Genomic DNA, 18517 nt, shown 5'->3' with positions numbered 1-18517 from the left:
GAACAAAAAGTTGCAAACAGTACCAGTAATGGTCAGTTGAATCCACCAAAAAATAAAAAAGCGAAATCAGTATATTCACAAATAAGTCTCGGGTAGACATCAGACATAACAAAGGGACAAGAAGAGCCAGTATAAAACATAAAAGTGCTGGGAAATAAACAATATGTAGTAAATCTACACTGACATCTGCACACAAAAAAACTTTGATGAAAGTGAAATGCTTGAGATTACCCACAAGAAAAATAAACACACCAACTTCCACACGTTTGGCTGTCTGCAGGCAACCTCCTTTTCCTCCACCACCATCGCCATGCCTTCAGCATGTTTAACTTCTCAAGCCACAACGCTCTCTCACGTATGCTTACTGACAAAGCATTATATCAACAGTGCCAAAGTGAAAGCTTTATGGATTTTACCCAAGCATACACAAAATGAAGGAAAATGGCCATGCAGATGGGGTAATGTACAACAGCTGATACACAATTTTATGTCTACCTTTTAAGACAACATCAAGACAGTCTGATCAGGAGCATAAAACCATGTTAAACATTCATTTCTGACCTCTCTGATAAGCTCTCTCCATTTAGACTGAACTCATTTTGTGAGGAAAGTCCACCAATACTGTACAAATTATTAAAATCTAAGAAGACTAATCTGTTCTGAATGCACAAGCATTAGACATGAAACACTGGTCTGAGAAGCCCGACTGGTGACAGCACAGCTACAAGGCAAAGAAAGAAGTGCAAGGTGGTGGTGGTAAAAGGGGAGCAACAAAAAAGTGCAGAACAGGTATCCCACAATGCACGGGAAATGTTGGCATTGTGCGCTAATTAAGCTAACTAGGAAACACAGTTATGCTACTAAATATGAAATAAAATACAGAGACACTGCAAAGTGCAAAAGGAGAATAACTTATTATGATACTAAGCTGATGAATGCTGACAATTTTATCATACGACTCCTGATAATTGTCAAACTGCAGTGATCTCTCAACCTCAATCCCCTCTCCCCATTCAAACATTTCTTCTTCACCATTACCTCCATTTTCTTTAACATTCAAGCTATCTGAACAGCCTACTATCACTCTCTGTAACAAATGCCATCAGACTTATCACTGCATTCAGACTGGTGACATAAAGGGCCATGCAATCACACAAGTAACAACTGTTTTCTTGTATTCATGATCAACTGACTCAATAGGTAATAACATTAATTTACAGGGAAAAAAAAGAGAGACAAGAACTGAATTCAATAGTGGGACATACAACTTGCATCCTTTTGATTACTGAGTGCTGCAATGGACAAAGAAACAGAAAAGATAGTGAAAAATTAAAGCAAGCCATATCGGTCTGAAGAGATGTTCCCACCGAACACAACAAAACTGCAAACAGGAAAGGAAATGTTTGGTATATACAGCCAAACTTACAAACACTCACAACACTTGATACCACAAACAGCCCAAACACAGCAAGTATCATATACATCCCACACAAAAAAAAAAAGAGAAAAAATGCAAGAATCAGATTAAAAGTGATATGCAAAATATACTTGAAGTTCTGCATGCTCAGTTTCATTTTATAAATTGTACAGAAGATAAGGGAAAAAAATCTTAATTTCTGCTTAAAAGTGTATGTTTGTGTGTGAAATAGTTTCAGTTCTTTGCTAACATTCATCTTAAGAAAAATTTAATATACTTTCTCCCCTCACCTTTTCATTTTTAATATTGTTGAGAAAAGTTACATTGAGTTTAAGACAGAAAAAGTTTGTTATTGTGGATGTTGTAAGAGACAAGTGTTCTTGAAAGATTGGGGTACCAACTAAACTGTGCTTTGTTTTAATGCCCATTGGTGCAGAGGACTACTAGATATTTGATATAAAAAGCATAATTCCAAAAGCCCCTGAGACAGGTTAAGAGTGCAAGAATTTGACAAGTTGTCAACTCTTAAGGTCTACTTTTACCATGAAAAATATTCAATAAGCTAACTTTTTTTTGACCATGGAATAATGAAACATTAAGGACGTCAATTCTTGTTTTTCTCTTTTTGTTCTTCAACACATCATGAAGCAGAAAGACGTTTGGTGACTATAAAAGTCAATCACGAACCCAAGACAAATAAGAACATGAATTTTCACAAGCTAAGCCAACAGTCAAATTTTGATAAATCAACATCCAAAATAGCTTCTGGCATGCATGCAACAGTCTAGGGGAAGGCAAATTAATACAGTGGCCATCTATGTGATGGGACTAAACCAGCTGTGAAGACTATCAGAAACACTGATGACACCCAGTTTCTCTAATTATCAAACACAGAGTAAGCACAGAACCTTATATAATTCATACAAAACACTGGTCTTACCAAATTGGTATTACAGATGATGCAAATTTTGTTTTATTGCAATAAATGATGGGCCACTACAAAGACTTTGCAGGTAAATTGTATATGTTAACGATCAAAGGCTGTGTGCGCTCCATGCAAATGATCTGCTTTAACGTTTGTGTGTTGCAGTAACATTTATCAACTCTCATATAACTTATGTAGAAAACAGAGAACCTAACAATAACTCTCTCAAAATAAGGAAGGAAAAAAAAAATAGAAAATTATTTTGTGAACCGGGAGGACAGAAACAGACTGGTAAAGATGAAAAAACCCAACAGAAGGCCTCACACGAAGGACCAGTGCTAAGGGAACATCTTAAGACAAATTTTAGGAAACCGGAACACCTACCGATTGTGTCTGTGCTTTTTGCTTTTTTTCCGTTTCTTTCGTCTATCAGGTGATGCACTTTCATCGCTGAAATAAATGAAAAACCCAGCATGACGGTCAAAATGACCCAAGAGTTACCCAATTTATCAGTTTTGCTTCATATTTATACAAAAATAAGAGCCTGCATGTTTGAGATTTCAACTCTGTGTACACACATCAAAACAAATAATCCATTCATAAGCTCTAAAATTATAAGAATATAACAGAAAAGCATTTCAAAGAATGATTAGGTGACATCTTAGTGCAACCATGGTGTGCCTGCATGTGTGTGAAAGGCAGAGAAAGAAGATAACAGAAAAGTATCAGCAAGAGCACAGGAGAAAGATGAAGACAGACAAGTATCAGCAGAAAAACAAAAGTGTGTGATGTGCATATCCAAGTCAAAGTCTGTGAGTAAAGACGAAAACAAGAGAGAATAGTCTATATACTCACATTCTCTTCTCTTCCCTATAACGTCTGCATGCAAGAAGGGACAAGAAGATCATTTACAAGGAACTATCATAAAAAAACTTAGTTGGAATTAATAGACATTGGCCTTTGCAGACTTCCTTGACTATTTTTTTTCATCATCATCCTCCTCCTCCTCCTCCTCATCATCATCCAAATACCACCAAAATTGTTAGGAAAGAAATATGAGTGCTTCTGTTCTACAGATGCAGTGTATGCGGAATAGTAATTCATGCTTGTGTTCTCCTACTAGTGCTGGGACCCACCCAAGTGGCTCAAGGATCTCTCATTTAAACTGTGCAACGTTTAATTAAAAAAAAAAGACCCAATGGAGTGGGGGGGGGGGAATGTTGCTGCCATGGTATACTCTTACACTCTTATACACACAAACATCCAGGTCAAGAGAGCTGATTTAAAATGAACATATGCCCCTACTGTTCAAAGCAAAAGTTGATGCTATTGCTTCTTCCACTGTGGTCACAAAATGGGAATGGGATAATGGGAGAAAATCATTTTTTTTAACCAAAAGGTGATAAGTCTAAAATCACACACACAGAAAAATTAAGAAAGAAGATTACCGCGATCTCTTTTTTTTCTTCTTTGGCTCTTCATCCCCTTCCTCTTCAGATCCTGAACTCTGTACAATGCTAAAGAAAGAAGAAAACAAAAGTAGAGAAGGTGGCTATGGAATGTATCTCTGAAATCCAAAGATGTCACCAGATAAAAAAGAGGTTGCATGTAAATAATGTGATGTAATCATGCTGAAGAAGAAATGTTCTTGACTTGGAACAACAAGAGACTGTAGTCATCAAGTCTGTAGCAGTGGATAAAGCAAATAAGGTCTCTGCTAAATTTTATCAGAATTTCAAAATGGCAAATAAGGTTTTTGCTTAATCTTAGCAGAAACATCAAGATGGCAGATAGATACTGTGTAGGCTGCATGAATGAGACAAGCACACATCTAAAAAAGAATGCTTTGATTCAAATGGTGCTGAACAGGATCTGGGCTATGCTCTTAACAAATCCAATCTCTTTCATCTTAAATCACAATCACTGCTCCAACAAAATAGGAAATTAGCCTCATAAATTGACAATACAAAAAAGTTCCCCATCACACCAAATGCAAACATTTCAGGGGTGGTGACCTACCTGTATTTCTTGGTTGCCATGGCGGTGGCTTTAGCTGCTTCTTCCTTGGCTTTACGGTTTGGGTCAAAGGAACTGCCATCCACATAATCATTCAAACCAAAGGCTTCACGCAACCGCTGGTTTTTCTCTTGGTTGGCTTCTGCTAGCTGGTGAGTTTCTTTTGCTCTGCAAAGACATATAAAGGTACAAAAATGTCAATGTTCTTTATGTGTCCAGATGAATTAGTTATCAATTACTGTTTGAAATCAAAATAAAGGCAAAGACATGTGCATTTAACTGTGATCACAGTTTAAATAAGTACATAGGTCCCACGGCAGATGTACAAATCTCATAAAAATATGATGAAAATAATTCAACACAGATGTTACTCGTGCCATGGTTTATAAACAAGGATGCACACCACTTTAAACTAGTAGAACTGAGTCCAGCATCAAAAGAAATTATTACAAGACACATTAACATGAAAGTTGTCATTAGCAAGAGGTATGTTTGAGCCATTACATAATAGAAAGATGGTGACAGGGTAGGAAAATGAAGGAGACAAGATTGGAAGAATTTGCCCCATATCAATTTCTTTCACATCTGTCATGTCTTGCAAAAGACTGCTATAAAACTTTTATGTAATTTGTCATTCAGAATTACACACAAGCACCGTTTGCGTACAGGTAGACTTTGTAGCAGCCTAAGAGAACCCCAGCCTTAGGCAGATTAGATTCATGTACATCCACCTCCTTCACATGATGATGGCCAAGGTTATGAAAGCCACACAGGTTTCCGAGAGACACACCAACTTTGGCATTAGCTTGTTCCCAGAAAAAGTCAAAGATGGTGGTAGTGCTGGTGGCACCAGTGCCAGAGTGGGGGTGTGACCAGGAGCAGGAACTGATGGGTGGGTAAGCAGCAGGGTGAGGACTGTGATACTGCCCTGGATACGGTGAAAATCTTTGGTGAGGGGCATAAGGTCTGGAGTTGCCACCAGCACCAGCCATACTGCAAGTGTGCCAGTCGGTACCTGCAGCATTCAGGTGCGCAAACTCTTGCACTTGTTGCAAAATCAATGCCCCTTGACATACTGAGGGTGAGAAACACTTGCTGCTCATGATGGATACCTCTTACATTTGCTTCAAAACAACAGACAGCTACGATGCTTTTCCACCGGTACTGCTTTATCAACTGTTATTTTGTAAGTTACTCAACCAAAAGAGCTAGTAAAATACACCAATAAGAACTAAGCTCGGCAGTGACATCACATGTTCTATAAAATGTTCCTTCAAGACACGATAAACATTTAAATTTTAATCTCTCATCCAATAAGTGCCTTGGTATTAGCCATAATCAAAATAATTTTTGTTCTTCTTGATGTAAAATGTTCATTCTTTGCATGGAACGATGCCACAGGCATTCCTCCATCAAAATGCTTCACTTGGTTCTGGTATGCATGACTCCAGCACAGCACAACCTTATTACCAAAAAGTTTTGGGAGTGAAGATCTTTAACACTTAGGAAAACTCCAGAATACTTGGGCACTTAAAATTCTTGAAGTCAGGTGCATCTCACAATGCATCAGAGGTAAAAAAAAAAAAAGAAAAAGAAAGAAACTTTCAAAGTTCAAACATTTATGGAAAAATACAAATATTCTGAGCACAAATGTGCAACAAGTCTATCCCACACAATCTGGAAAAAATGGCACTGGTATCTGGATACTGGGCATTCTTCAGGTCACCTGAACAGCAACAAAATCTACTTCCTGTGCATCCAGGACAACTACTGCCTTCTGCTAGTACCTCTACTTAGCAGCACACATTTTACTGCCTGACTGGACCAACTACCTCACATGCCAATACTGATCTACAAGCTCCGCCCTAACCACTTCTCATTGGCTGGTGAGATTCGGCCTCTTCGTGACGCATGCACCCTAAAACTATTGGACGGCCAGTAAGCCACACACCAAAGATTTTCTTTTTTGAAAAAAAAAAGTCTGACGCCACCATCCCTTCCTGAGGAGGATGTGCTCTGAATGGTAAGAGCTCTGCCACGCTTGTGGGACTCACTGAAGAAAAACTTATGCCAGAAGCCACCTTCTAAGGCGCGCACACACAGAGACTGTCAAATCAATGCCTTTTTCATGTGCATCCATGATGAGCTGCTGTTCTGGGCAAGGGTAAAGCATCTTTGGGGGAAGGGGTAGGGGTTGTCTCAGGTGCAGTTGGAATGCCTTGGGGTACAGATAATTTATCTGCGGTCTATAGCAGGTGAGGTTGGTGGTGGGTAACAGGTGGGATGTCAACTATAATGACATTTGATTGAACAAGAAAAAAGAAAAAAAAATATGATGGGTAGACTGACAGCATCTGAGTCTAATACTAGCCTAATAAATCTGTCTCCATTAATCACGTTAATCTTTGATTTCTGTTAGACAGTGTCATCTGAGCTGTGATTTTTTATAAACTAGCTGAACAGAACCTAGAATACATGTGCATCACTAGGTTCATGGCAACACAAATTTTTACCCAAAATATTCAACATACTTGTTTTTACTCCCTCAGTTTCACAATGCAACAGCCACTGCCTCAATAAATTAATGGTGTATGTGTATGTGCCTGTGTGCGTGCACACACATGTGCACACACACACACACACAGCCATTAAAGTTGCATTTTTCATTACACTGCCTGTAAGCTTATTAGGATCATGCCAGTTTTCAGAGGGCAGATTCAGCCAGAGTATCAGCACCTCACCAGACAGACAGGATGTCAATACTGCATCACTGGCATTAATGCCTGAGCGCCCAGTCTCTCACTATGGCTAATTAGGACACTCCCCAGATGATTAATTTGATATGGTAATGAACAACACCTTGCATCCAGTTATTTTTGTTTACAAGAATCACTTAAAGTGAAAACTGACTGCATGCACTATAAGTGAAAGCTACATAAGCCATACTCATCCACAGCAAACCGGAACACTTACAATGGCAAAGATTGTTCAATCCAGTAGAAGAGTCCAATACAATGTGAACCAACTATGAAAAACAGCCTTCTGAAAGAAAATATTTTGTACTGTACTCCTTTGTCAAATGTCAAACTGCTGTTCATCTCAACCCTCAGAAACATAAATCAGACAGAAGCAGCAATGTCCTGTATTTATGCCACTTCTCCAGTTGAAGCAGACTGGAGAATTACTAGCATAAAAGAATGGAAGGGATGTTACATCAAGCAGGAAAGAATGAGAGAATCAGTAAATGAGTCGGATTTCATGACACACAGGCGAAAAAAAAAAAAAAAAAAGGCAATGAATGGCACTGAGATAAAAAGATGAAGAATCTTTTTTTCCCCTGTACATCCCTAAAACTAAGAAGAAATAAGCAAACTTCAAAAACAGATAACGAAATCTGAGGAATAAAGCCTCTGTCACTTAAAATTCCAACAGACAGTACCCTCTCACCTTAGAAGTCTTTTTCTAAGAATAGCATGTGTTCACACATAAATATTTACAAGTAAACAACAATATCTTGCCATAAAGCAATAAAACAAAAACTCAAGGGAAGTTCTTTCCATTCTGGAACTAGTGTCCACTTTGTGCTAATCCATGGTGTTGATGATCTTAATACATACATAAGGAGATTATCTTGGAAAATATTAATAATAAACTTATAAATGAAATAATCATGTTGATGCTGTCAAACATAAATGGATTTTCTTGCTTGTCCACATTACTCCTTTCTACAGATCTCTTTTGCAAAAGCAAGCAAATGGCTCTTGAAGTCTCCAAGCACAGCAAATAGAAAGATGGAAGATAGATGCCCAGTTCTGTAGTTAGAGCACACAGGTACACAAATGTGTATACTCTTTTTCCATTTGTATTTTCTCTTTTATATTTTTATTTAAAAATAATCAGTGATAATCAAAGCTTCTAGGTCATGACCAACAGCACAGCATGCCCCACACAAAATAGGAAAATAAAGCAATTCTGCTAGTAGCTTCATGGCATTGCAGTTAAGGAAGCTTTCATCCCAACATACATTTCAGTGGAAACACATTTTTTGTGGAGAACAATAGTCAAAAATATTTTGTTAAGAAACATTAGTTTCAGGCAAATAAACATATTTCAACATGCTCTGCAAATCTGCACACAAAATGAAACCAGGAAGAAAGTAAACAACAGCAACAAAAATCCTTCACTGCTTCAATCTATGTGTTCCCTGAAAAGAACATTGGTCTTATGATACAGTGCAGGCAGACGTCAGCCCAGTGCAGGCATGAATTAATAATGAGGTGTGGAAGATGAGTAAAGAGAGAACTAGGTACCAGACCTAGCTGCGGAAATTAACTTCGCCTTGCTCTCACCTATCTAGTTAATCTTTCAAAGCCCCTTTCTGTTCAATAAAGGCAACAGGTCTATGGGTATTATGCTGTTTTCACTTCCCCCAAAACCAACTCATACACAATCATCATTGGAAGACTGACAGGTACAATTTACTTTTTAATTTTCTTAAATAGTACTTGCATCAAAATGTATGCGCATGTAGGTATTTGGCATTGTTTGCCCTTGGGATTAATTTTAGATGTTCTCATCCTACTCTAACAATCTGAAGACAGTGAAAAAAAAGCTAATTAAGTGCCCACCAAACACTTACATAGTTTGCACAGCTTTTGACCTTAAATGTAAAAAGCAAAGGTAAATACAAAAGTACTGCTCATCACTTGAATATTGCTGCAAAGAGTTTCAAATGCAGATCCATCCACATGCATCTACACACACTGTAGACAAAGTACTCTCAATATGGCGTATGATAAGTAGCACATTATAAATGGATTTAAAGAGTTTTCCAGATCCAAGTTACAAAAAATTATTCAACATAACTCACAATAAACAGAAAACAAAGTCAGCAAGAAGTTTAAACTAATTTTGCAAAGCTTTTTTAAAACTACTTATCGGATGTGTACAGTGATCAGTACAATTCTTACTTTGTATACAAGTATGTGTGCCATCTATTTAATAACTGATTATAAAACAACAAAAGAAATCAACTGAAGATTCAGAGGAAATGGCTGTTAAACAACACCATTAAATTTCACCAAAACTAATGATAAGATAGGTAAACATATCAATATATTAAAACATGAAAATAATGTTTAAAGGAAATTTACAAAAGAAAAAAAAAATGTTGAAAATGATGCATGTAAAATGCAAGCTGTTCAAAGAAAAAATTAACAGGATGAACCAGAACTTTTCAAATGAAAAAAGGGGGAAGTCAAAGACTAAGATCCCTGGATGAGTTTGCACCTTTGATCTGAGAACAACATTTGGAAAAAAAGCCACAGATGCTGGTGGTCATTCTATGATGAGCTGCTCCAGCCCCTGGCACTAAAAACAACCATGACGGTGATACCACAGAGGAGGACTTCTAAGTCCACTTCACAGCCATCCTGGCACTCGGTCCCCTTAATCTTGAAAAATGTACAGCTTGCCCTGAAGCATCAATTATTTAGGAATAGACAGGGTACAGGAAACGCCTCTTTGAGGTAACAGTTGATGGGCGAGGGCAATTTGAAGCAACACCCCCCCACACCCACCACATGCCCATTTTCTCTTGCTGGTTTCCTCCTCTCCCTCTGTAGGAGTGGTCAGGGTGGAAAAAAAAAAAACTCCGCACATAGCAATCATTCTTTTAAGATTAGGTATAAATGACATGCATTTAAGATTAGGTTTAAATGATGTGCTTTTAAGAGAGGAAGGAGAATATGACTTGATGAGTTCATGAATTTTCTTGTTTGCAAGTGGAAAGTGTTGATTTTTAGTTGCAAGACGAGGGAAAACAGGAAAACAAATTGCGTATTAATTATTCTCAAAGTGCATTGCTTCAGCTTGCTTTATTATACTGGTGCAAATACTTATGCTTTTACAATAGGAAGAAAGTGTTTTATCTGTATGTGTGTGCACATATACTTAACAACTATTGAGGCCTAAAATGAACTAAAATCCAGGACAAATAGTCTGATGCTATACAGTACAAGAAAATATTAATACATCTTGATTACATTATACCTAGAATGATTGACAGTGTTCCTGACAATACAGTGTGTGTATTAAAGAGAGCAAGAGAAAGTGTGTGTGTGTGGATGCATGTGCAGTTACAAGATATATGCAGAGGAGTACACCAATGCACACATTTCATTTCTTTTAATACTCTGCACTTGGTGGTGGTAATAACCCATTATCCGCCATAGTCTATGAAAGTGTTTAGTCAGTGAGATTAAGATGGGCCACAAACAAAAAACAACTAAAAAAACCATATGGTCTCTTTGTGTGAAAGCCAAAGTAACATCTGAAATTTTATCCCAGAGAGGCAACTGTAGGCCCTCTCTTTGGGAGTGTAAGCCAAAATGAGAAACTAAATCCCATGACTATTGTAGGCAATAAAGGAAGCTTCATGTGGGGAGATTACGATTAATTCTTACTGAGGTTTTCTTTTCTTTTTCTTAGGCTGTCTGATAGCTACTTGAACTTTTAAGGAGAAAACACTTTGGTTTCCTGTGGAGTTAACCTCAACAACTGCCATCAAAAGAAGAGCCATCCATCAAGATTATTCCAGTTCAACAGTCGGAACCTTTTCTCGGAGAGTCCATATTTTACCTCCTGTTCTAGATGTCACAAACAGTATGGAAATCAAAAATTAGTGGCCAAACAACATGAGTGTATTGTCCAGCACCCCTTGAGTTTTCCAATACTCAATCATTCATGGTGGTTGTATGATGTCTGTGGCATACAGACGCGCAACGAAACCATCAATTACACACAAATTTCTCCTGGGACCAGCTTCTCACTATTTCTTGGACTCATTCACACGACATGCCAACGCCAGCGACAGGTTCAATACAATTCTCCCAATGAATAAATAGAGGTGGGGGATAGAAGGGGGATAGGATAAATTGCCCAATCTCACAGTGAAGTTTGTATTAACTATTTACAATTTACTTAAGCATGTAGGGATATAAAAAGTCCTATTTGGTGACATGAACTGTAAATAGCTGAACACTTAGTTATACCTATGGCACTTAAAAAAAAAAAATAAACACTATTGCACAGTTTAGCAGTTCAAACTATGTCAAATTACTTCAAACTCAACAAGTTCACCAGCCAGAAAGAAACGGAACTGTTGATAACTCCTAGCAACAATCTAGAAGACAAGTGTTGTTGAAGATGACCAGCAACTTGAAAGAGCAAACCACTTGAATACAATTGTTCACCATACTAAAGTTTTCAAATCTGTTTTGCCTTTTGACTGCATTTCTACATCAGCTACTGGATCACGAGAATACTATTATTAGGCTCAAGTGTAGAGAAGGTGGACAGCAACAGTCCAACAATGTTGTCAAGTCTCAAAGGATGTACGCATAAATAAAAGCTATTTGAACCAAAAAACTGTGTCAATAATGTGAACAGAACGTTTTTTTGTAATTGATGTTCCAAATTATGTTTAAAATGCACTCTACTGTCACTTTTTAAAAAAACCCAAATCATCTATCAAAAATGGTTTTATATAAAGTCCTGCCATAATCGAACCTAGAAGTGAGTGACAAACTTACTGTTTATCACTGAATTACAAGGTGAAAACTAGAGTCAGGAATAAAGGCTACTTCCAAGGTCAGTTCTATAAAGAACCAATTACCTGTGTCTCTAATTTTCTTAAGGATTAGTCTTTAACTGGCAGGTTTTATAAACCTAATGCCAATGGCTTTCTGATTCTACTTCACATGCAAAAACTCTGGCAAGCATTCAGATTAAAATAAAATCGATTGAACCCAATCACACTTTCCCTGAACATGGCAATGGCAAAGAAAGGCAGACTAGAGTTTTAAGCTAACATGTTAGTTGCGCATTAGCTCGCTCTGACAAGCTACTTCCTGCACAATGAATCCCATGAAATAATAGGCCAATCTCTTTTTAAGAAGAAAGGGAAATGCTCATAAAAGTGGCTTAAGAAAGTCTCAGGCGTAATAAAATAACTAATCAGGAAAAAACTCAAGAACAGGGTTTTAATATCTGATAGCTTTGAGTTTGATGATGGATTTGAGATGATACTGAGTGATTCTGATGATGTGTGCATAACTTCAGTCAGAAAATAAAAAACTTCAGTGGGCATATTTCATCTATTTCGCTAGTCATTTGTAATTTAACATCTGAACTTTAAAAAAACAAAAGCTTACACGGATTCTTTTAAGTACTTTTTAGTATAATTACTACAAGCATGACTGGTAATGTCCAGTTGGATAGGCAGCATGTGGAGCGGAAGCTACAAAATGATCCATATCTCAATTTTGGAGAACGCCAATATCCTATCGTCACTGCCACTTTAACATTCCATGCAGGACTTGCCTTCTTGTGACTGGACACAACACAACATCTGATTGAATCAGGGCCACTGCCTGCAGTTCTTTTCTCACACAAAACAAAGTTTACACTCTTATGTCTTAAGTGTTGTTTATATCTCTCAACCACTGGCACCCTCACCGATTTAGTTCTGTCTCGCTTGCAACAGCTCCAACTGCATCCTTTACCAACATTACTGGACAGTGGCTTTTATTTTGTTCTGATTGCCTTGATAGAGGGTAAGGTTAAGTGAATTTGCCCATTTTGGTCACACACATAACTAGGTTTCTTGATCTGGACAAATATTTGCGGTGGAAATTAAGTTTCTGACAGACACTACCCCAAGGGCAAGAGGACAGAATTTCCAGACTTGCTCTCTGCATCCTGAATGACTCTACTTCTATTCGTAAGAGTTCACCATCCCAGGGTGGGGAGGGTGGGGGGAAGCAAGAACTTCCAACATCAGCAGCAAGACCTCCTCATAGCCACTGTCAAGGAATGGGTTTTTTTTCCTGTTTCTAGTCACATGTTCCTGCTCTCTGCCTCAAGGACCACCAAGGCTAACAAAACCTGAATCAATATTTTGATAGCCAGGCAAGCCACAGGTCAGTGAATATGGCTTTAGAGGTAAAATGAAAATGCATTATGCTGAAGTGTCAACACAGAAAGAGTCTTCAGGTTCTTGAAATCTACTGTTCATTAACACCAGCAACAGAAAGACCCCATACCTAAAATGTTGTCTGTGCTTGGGTCAATGAAGATGTGAGCTTTTTCACACTATGGAGAATTGTTGAACTTCTGACTAGTAATAAGCAGATACTTCTCTAAGCATTTCCAAGGAGTCAATTTAAGGTTTCAATGAATCAAGGATAAGTAAATTCCCTCTCAAGAAAAGTGAGAGCCTAAGCACAGGTCAAGAGGAGAATGGGTAGGCAAAGAACACTTCTTGTAAAGATGGCTGATGCTTCCATTAATACCTCTTAATTTCTTTAATGACCTTGCCCCCACTGAATGAATGTAATGACTGTTACTGAAGGTATTTAAATAAATTAAGGCAATTAATAATCTTCACAATAACCAGGTTGATGCCAGACCTGAAAAAAACCACGCAATAAAACTGTGGGCAAACACTGTAAAGAAAGAGTGATTGTCTTGAAAGAGGGAGAAGGCAAAAAACAAGAAATTATGCAACAAATATAGAAAATAAATGATAATGACTGCATTCTATTCAATGTAACATGGTTGTGCAATTCTTACAAACAACTCCTCTCTCTCTCCTCTTCCCTGCTATTTTCACTGTCTGCAGGCTTTGTGCTGGGGAAAATAACATTAGTCAAACCAGAACAGACATGAGGCAGAACTAGAAGGGGTACCCGGCTTTGTCAGGCTCTTCTAGCTGTAATGTTATTGTCAAGTTTTTATCTATCACCTCATTACAGTCAAGTTTATGCCTGGCATCGGGGATACAAAATGGTTGAACATTTGTGTCTTTATGTCTCTGCCATAGGTTGTCAGGCTGACAACTCTTGATTGGCAGTGGGGCACCAAGTTGGGAGTAAAAGGGGCAATAAAAACTGCTGTAGTGATATCTAAAACTCACAAACTTCTGCAAACCCTCTATCTTGCCTGTCGGTCATAGGCATTGTCTCATGATACTGTCCACCTCCATACCTGTATTAAAGGCACCAGGCTAATTTTTTTTTTTCATTCTGAGTGATTGGTAACATCTGACAGAAGGGAGAAAATAAACATCAAAGATCAAATGTTCCCAACCAAGGTACAACTAATTTCAATAAACTTGTGTGATCAGATACAAATGAATGTGCTTTGAATTTTAAGAATGCCATATGTATGCATGATTTTAAATGAGAAAGTGCCTAAAACTGGTAAACCTATAACCTTTCATAAATGCAGAGTACATTAAAAAATTTTGCATAAATGAAATAAGATTTATGAAATGAAACAGAAAAACAGTCCACCTGCAGCACAGTATTTAGGTTCTATGGCAAGATAGCGCCAAATGACACAGATCATTAGCAGTAATAGAAAGGGAGTTTTGGGTACTAAAGGTAATTTGAGGCTTGTCAGTAATTCTTATAAACTTAGTATTTATCAATACACTGAAACAATGCTCTTTTGGGTTCAACTTACAACTATATTTTAAATAAAATAAATGAACTATGCTTAAAGGACAAGTGCAACATTTTTTCTTCATGACAGGGTTAAGTTCGTTTTAAAATAATAATTCCCAAATTATGAGTACATAATTATGCTTAATTTTCAAGATATATGCCTTCAAATATTGGCATTCTCACCTGCCTCTAGAAAAGTAGAAGAAAATTACTCTCATATAATGGAGAGATTTGCTGCACCTAAGTAGCATTTGTAACAGAGAGTGTAATTCAGTTCAGCAAATCTTGTCATGCCTTCGAGTCACATGAAGAAATATCACTCAGGTTGAGTTTAAGAAGCAATTTTTTTCCTTTTTTTTTTTTTGCCCAGAAAATGATTTTGGAATACATTCCTACAGATTCAAACTTTATTTAAAAGCTTTAACTGAAGTTAAAAAAATTTAAAACATCCAACCAAATTCACTTGACAGTTCTCCAGTTCAAAATTTAATGGGCAACAATCACAGTCATTGTGGTCTATGTTGTATCACTATTGATTCTCTGTTACTAAGTGGGAACATTTGAGTTCATTTTTCCATGTGTATTATTGTTAACAAAATATGAACATTTCAAATGTGCATTTGTCTGAGATAAATTTTTTATTTGATAGATGGTTAGTTTCCAGCATTGCATTTTTATTTTATAGTGTCAAAGAGAACATTAAGCAATATCACAATGTGTCCTGGTATGTCTTTCTTTTACAGTGGATTGCATCTCAGCTCGTGCAGATGCTATTTTTAGAAATACTACCCATTTATCACTTCCTGTTTTCTCAACAAATCCAGGTGTGATTAAGAGAAAAACATTTCTTGTGCCTCTTAATCATAAAATACCAACAGAATATGTTTATGTGATACTGTATACTCTATTTTCAGAAATTGTTGCCGAGTGTTCACGTTGTTCTTTGAAAAGATACACACACAACTAATCAAGGCTTCTTCTAAGGGAGCTTTTCGAAGGAAGAGGGAGAGTCACTTAATATAGTTTATACATTTACTACAAAAATGTAACACATGCACATCTTCTGGAGGGTGAAGAGACACAAAGGAACATCCATGCTGCAACTTACAGTGGCCTTCCGTGTTCATCCTTCTCCATTGAGGATTCTGTCACACCTTCCTTGTCCATCAGCATCTTTCGGAACATTGACACTTTTTGTGTGATCTCCTCTGCTGAATATCTGCAACAGCAGTTATGATAAAAAAAAAAATCTTAGTCAGTGAAGCAACAATGCTAGAATCCTGATTAGAATGTTCTAATAAACTATGCTATAACTTTTTGCAGCACAAGGAAAGGCCAGCTTTTAACAACAGTTGCTACGGTAAGATGATCATTCTGCTTCTTCGACAAAACTCATCTGATGACTATACTAGTTGAATTTCCATGCCTCATCTGTCATACCACTTTACCATCATGAGAATCAAGTCATAAATTTAAATCCCTAAAGAAAATGTTACAGACTAAATGTACTTCAGAATGTTTTTAGTAATGAGAGTTTTCACACAAAAAAAGGAATAAGAACAGGATGCCATTAAAAGTTGTGAAGGCACTGAATAGTGTTTTCCAGTACAGGTGGGTAGCCTTCTTAACGGTGCTACTTACCCTGTTATGTCAGTAAAAATTTACTGTAACAGGCTAGTGAAATGAAAGGAAACCAATACACCAAAGGCAAACTCAACTAACTCCATATAACTGATTAAAAAGAAAATGTACTGGTTCCACACAGCACAGGTAGTAAAAGTAAACCAGTGAGTGCAATCAAATGATGAATGTACTAATAATAAATCTTTCCTCCACACCTCTTCTACCCACCCTAGTTTTCTCAGTCACACCTGTATGTGCAACTATTCATAATGCATGCACTAAAGTATTTTTGGAAAGTAGTTTCATGTTATCAAATTTGAAATGATTGTACAAAATCAAAAACAGTCCACCTATAATGCAGCATTTCATTCTTACAGCAAGACCAAAACCAAGCAATGTACAGATTATGACTATGACAGGATTGCTATCAAAACCAGGTTTAAAATAAAAATTGATTTCAAGGCTAGGCTTTGTTCAGAATATGAGGAAGCCTGCGGACACACAGGAGCCAGCAGAAATGAGTTAATGCAGTAAGTGAAACATCAAGGCAGGTAATTCAGGTATTTTCACAGTGCTCCCATTTCAGTTAATTTCACCATTGCATGCGAACAGCTAGCAATGATCTCAGCTGCCCAGCACACCAGGCAGCAACAACAGACATTCCCGCAACATACAAAGCTAATGAAGACCAAACTTTAATGAATGATCTTTTTACCTAAAGCCGGTCACCACTGGTGGAAAGGAAGACCCACAGTTCAGATAATTTATTAACTCTCTTGCTTCCAGCACCCATTCTGCTTGGTTGCCAAATTGTTTTAGTCCTAACGGATGGTGGGGTGATCGGTGCGGCAAAAAACATTTAAACCCGTTGGAAATGGGTCTGCAACTTTTCACAATGTCTGGCTGAAATGGGAGGAACAACTTTGCCATTTCCGCACAAGATCGAGGGCAGCTTGCCCAGATTTATCTTCTAGTCACCATTTTCAACAAAGATCTCACACCTACTACCAACAATGCAAGCCAAATCAAGTCCACATTTTGACCAAAGTGCACTTTTTCTCTTTAAGTAGCACTGGAAACTATGAAAAAATTAAGAGTAACCTTTTTATGCCAATCAAATTCATTGGTGAACACAGTTCACAGAAAGATTTGCACAAGAAAAGTATTTACATAAACAAAACATTGTGCTACACATTTTTGCCATTTGTAATCTTAATACAGTGGGTCACTCATGGCACTACATCCCCAACCTCTCCATTCTGTATGCATGCACTTGCTTCCAAATAGTTCAATGAACTGCAATTTTGTTTGAAGAAAGTGATTACTGTTCAGCCTTTTGCACACAGCGATAATTTTAATTTTTATGACATATTCCCGAATTGTTTTCATTGACTTAGCACACTAAAGTGATGTATATGACTGTGCTTGCGTGTTTGCTTGAATGAAAGAACCTATGAATGTCAGTAGGGGAAAGAGACTGCTATTATTGGTCACACTAAAACTGACACCAGATTGCATGTAAAAATCTCTGACAATATTTCTTTTAAGAAAAAGCATATCAATTTTATAATATTTAAATCAGGATTTGTGTCAGGCTTAAGACTTACAGAAAATAAATAGCTGTGGAAGTTAATAATAATAAAACAAGTATTTTGTCTACGATCTCACAGCTCATCTCTGGAAAATTATAAGGCTAGTAAGGAGCTTGCCATCTCTCTTGGTGGTCATAAATGCCAAGCAGAAGATGAAAACATGGAAAGAAATGCCCTAGAAAAGCTGGTGAAGGAGAAAATCAAGATCTGATGCTGGAAATGCATCAAGACCCAAAGTTTCATGCAATATGCGGCAGCAGAGACCTGGCTGATCAATACACACCACACCAGGGCCGACTGGCACAAATGGAGTGCCCAGGAGAAGCCTACTGCAGAAGTGGTGCGTTGCAGCAATGCTGTTAGGTCTTCATTCAATTTCCGAGGTCTGGTCAACTATAATTCCTTTCTTTTGCTAATGGTAATGTTCTGATCCAAG

At 37.5% G+C, this 18517-nt stretch overlaps 1 protein-coding gene across 5 annotated transcripts in view; it reads right to left on the bottom strand.

Moving 5' to 3' along the window:
• The window catches only part of LOC112562822 (serine/arginine repetitive matrix protein 2-like), a 41121-nt gene that overhangs the window by 12857 nt on the left and 9747 nt on the right, over positions 1-18517 (bottom strand). For 4 of the 5 annotated variants that reach the window (XM_025236348.1, XM_025236350.1, XM_025236351.1 and 1 more), the window contains exons 3-7: positions 15975-16085; positions 4362-4526; positions 3791-3859; positions 3198-3221; positions 2727-2792 (exon numbers count right to left, since the gene is read on the bottom strand). In XM_025236348.1, coding sequence (XP_025092133.1) covers positions 2727-2792; positions 3198-3221; positions 3791-3859; positions 4362-4526; positions 15975-16085 — 435 coding nt within the window. The remainder of the gene's footprint in view (positions 1-2726; positions 2793-3197; positions 3222-3790; positions 3860-4361; positions 4527-15974; positions 16086-18517) is intronic. The other variant, XM_025236349.1, reaches the window with a different exon arrangement.

Source organism: Pomacea canaliculata, linkage group LG4 (assembly GCF_003073045.1).
Source record: "Pomacea canaliculata isolate SZHN2017 linkage group LG4, ASM307304v1, whole genome shotgun sequence".
Classification (NCBI taxonomy): domain Eukaryota; kingdom Metazoa; phylum Mollusca; class Gastropoda; order Architaenioglossa; family Ampullariidae; genus Pomacea; species Pomacea canaliculata.
This window is presented reverse-complemented; position numbering and strand designations above follow the sequence as displayed.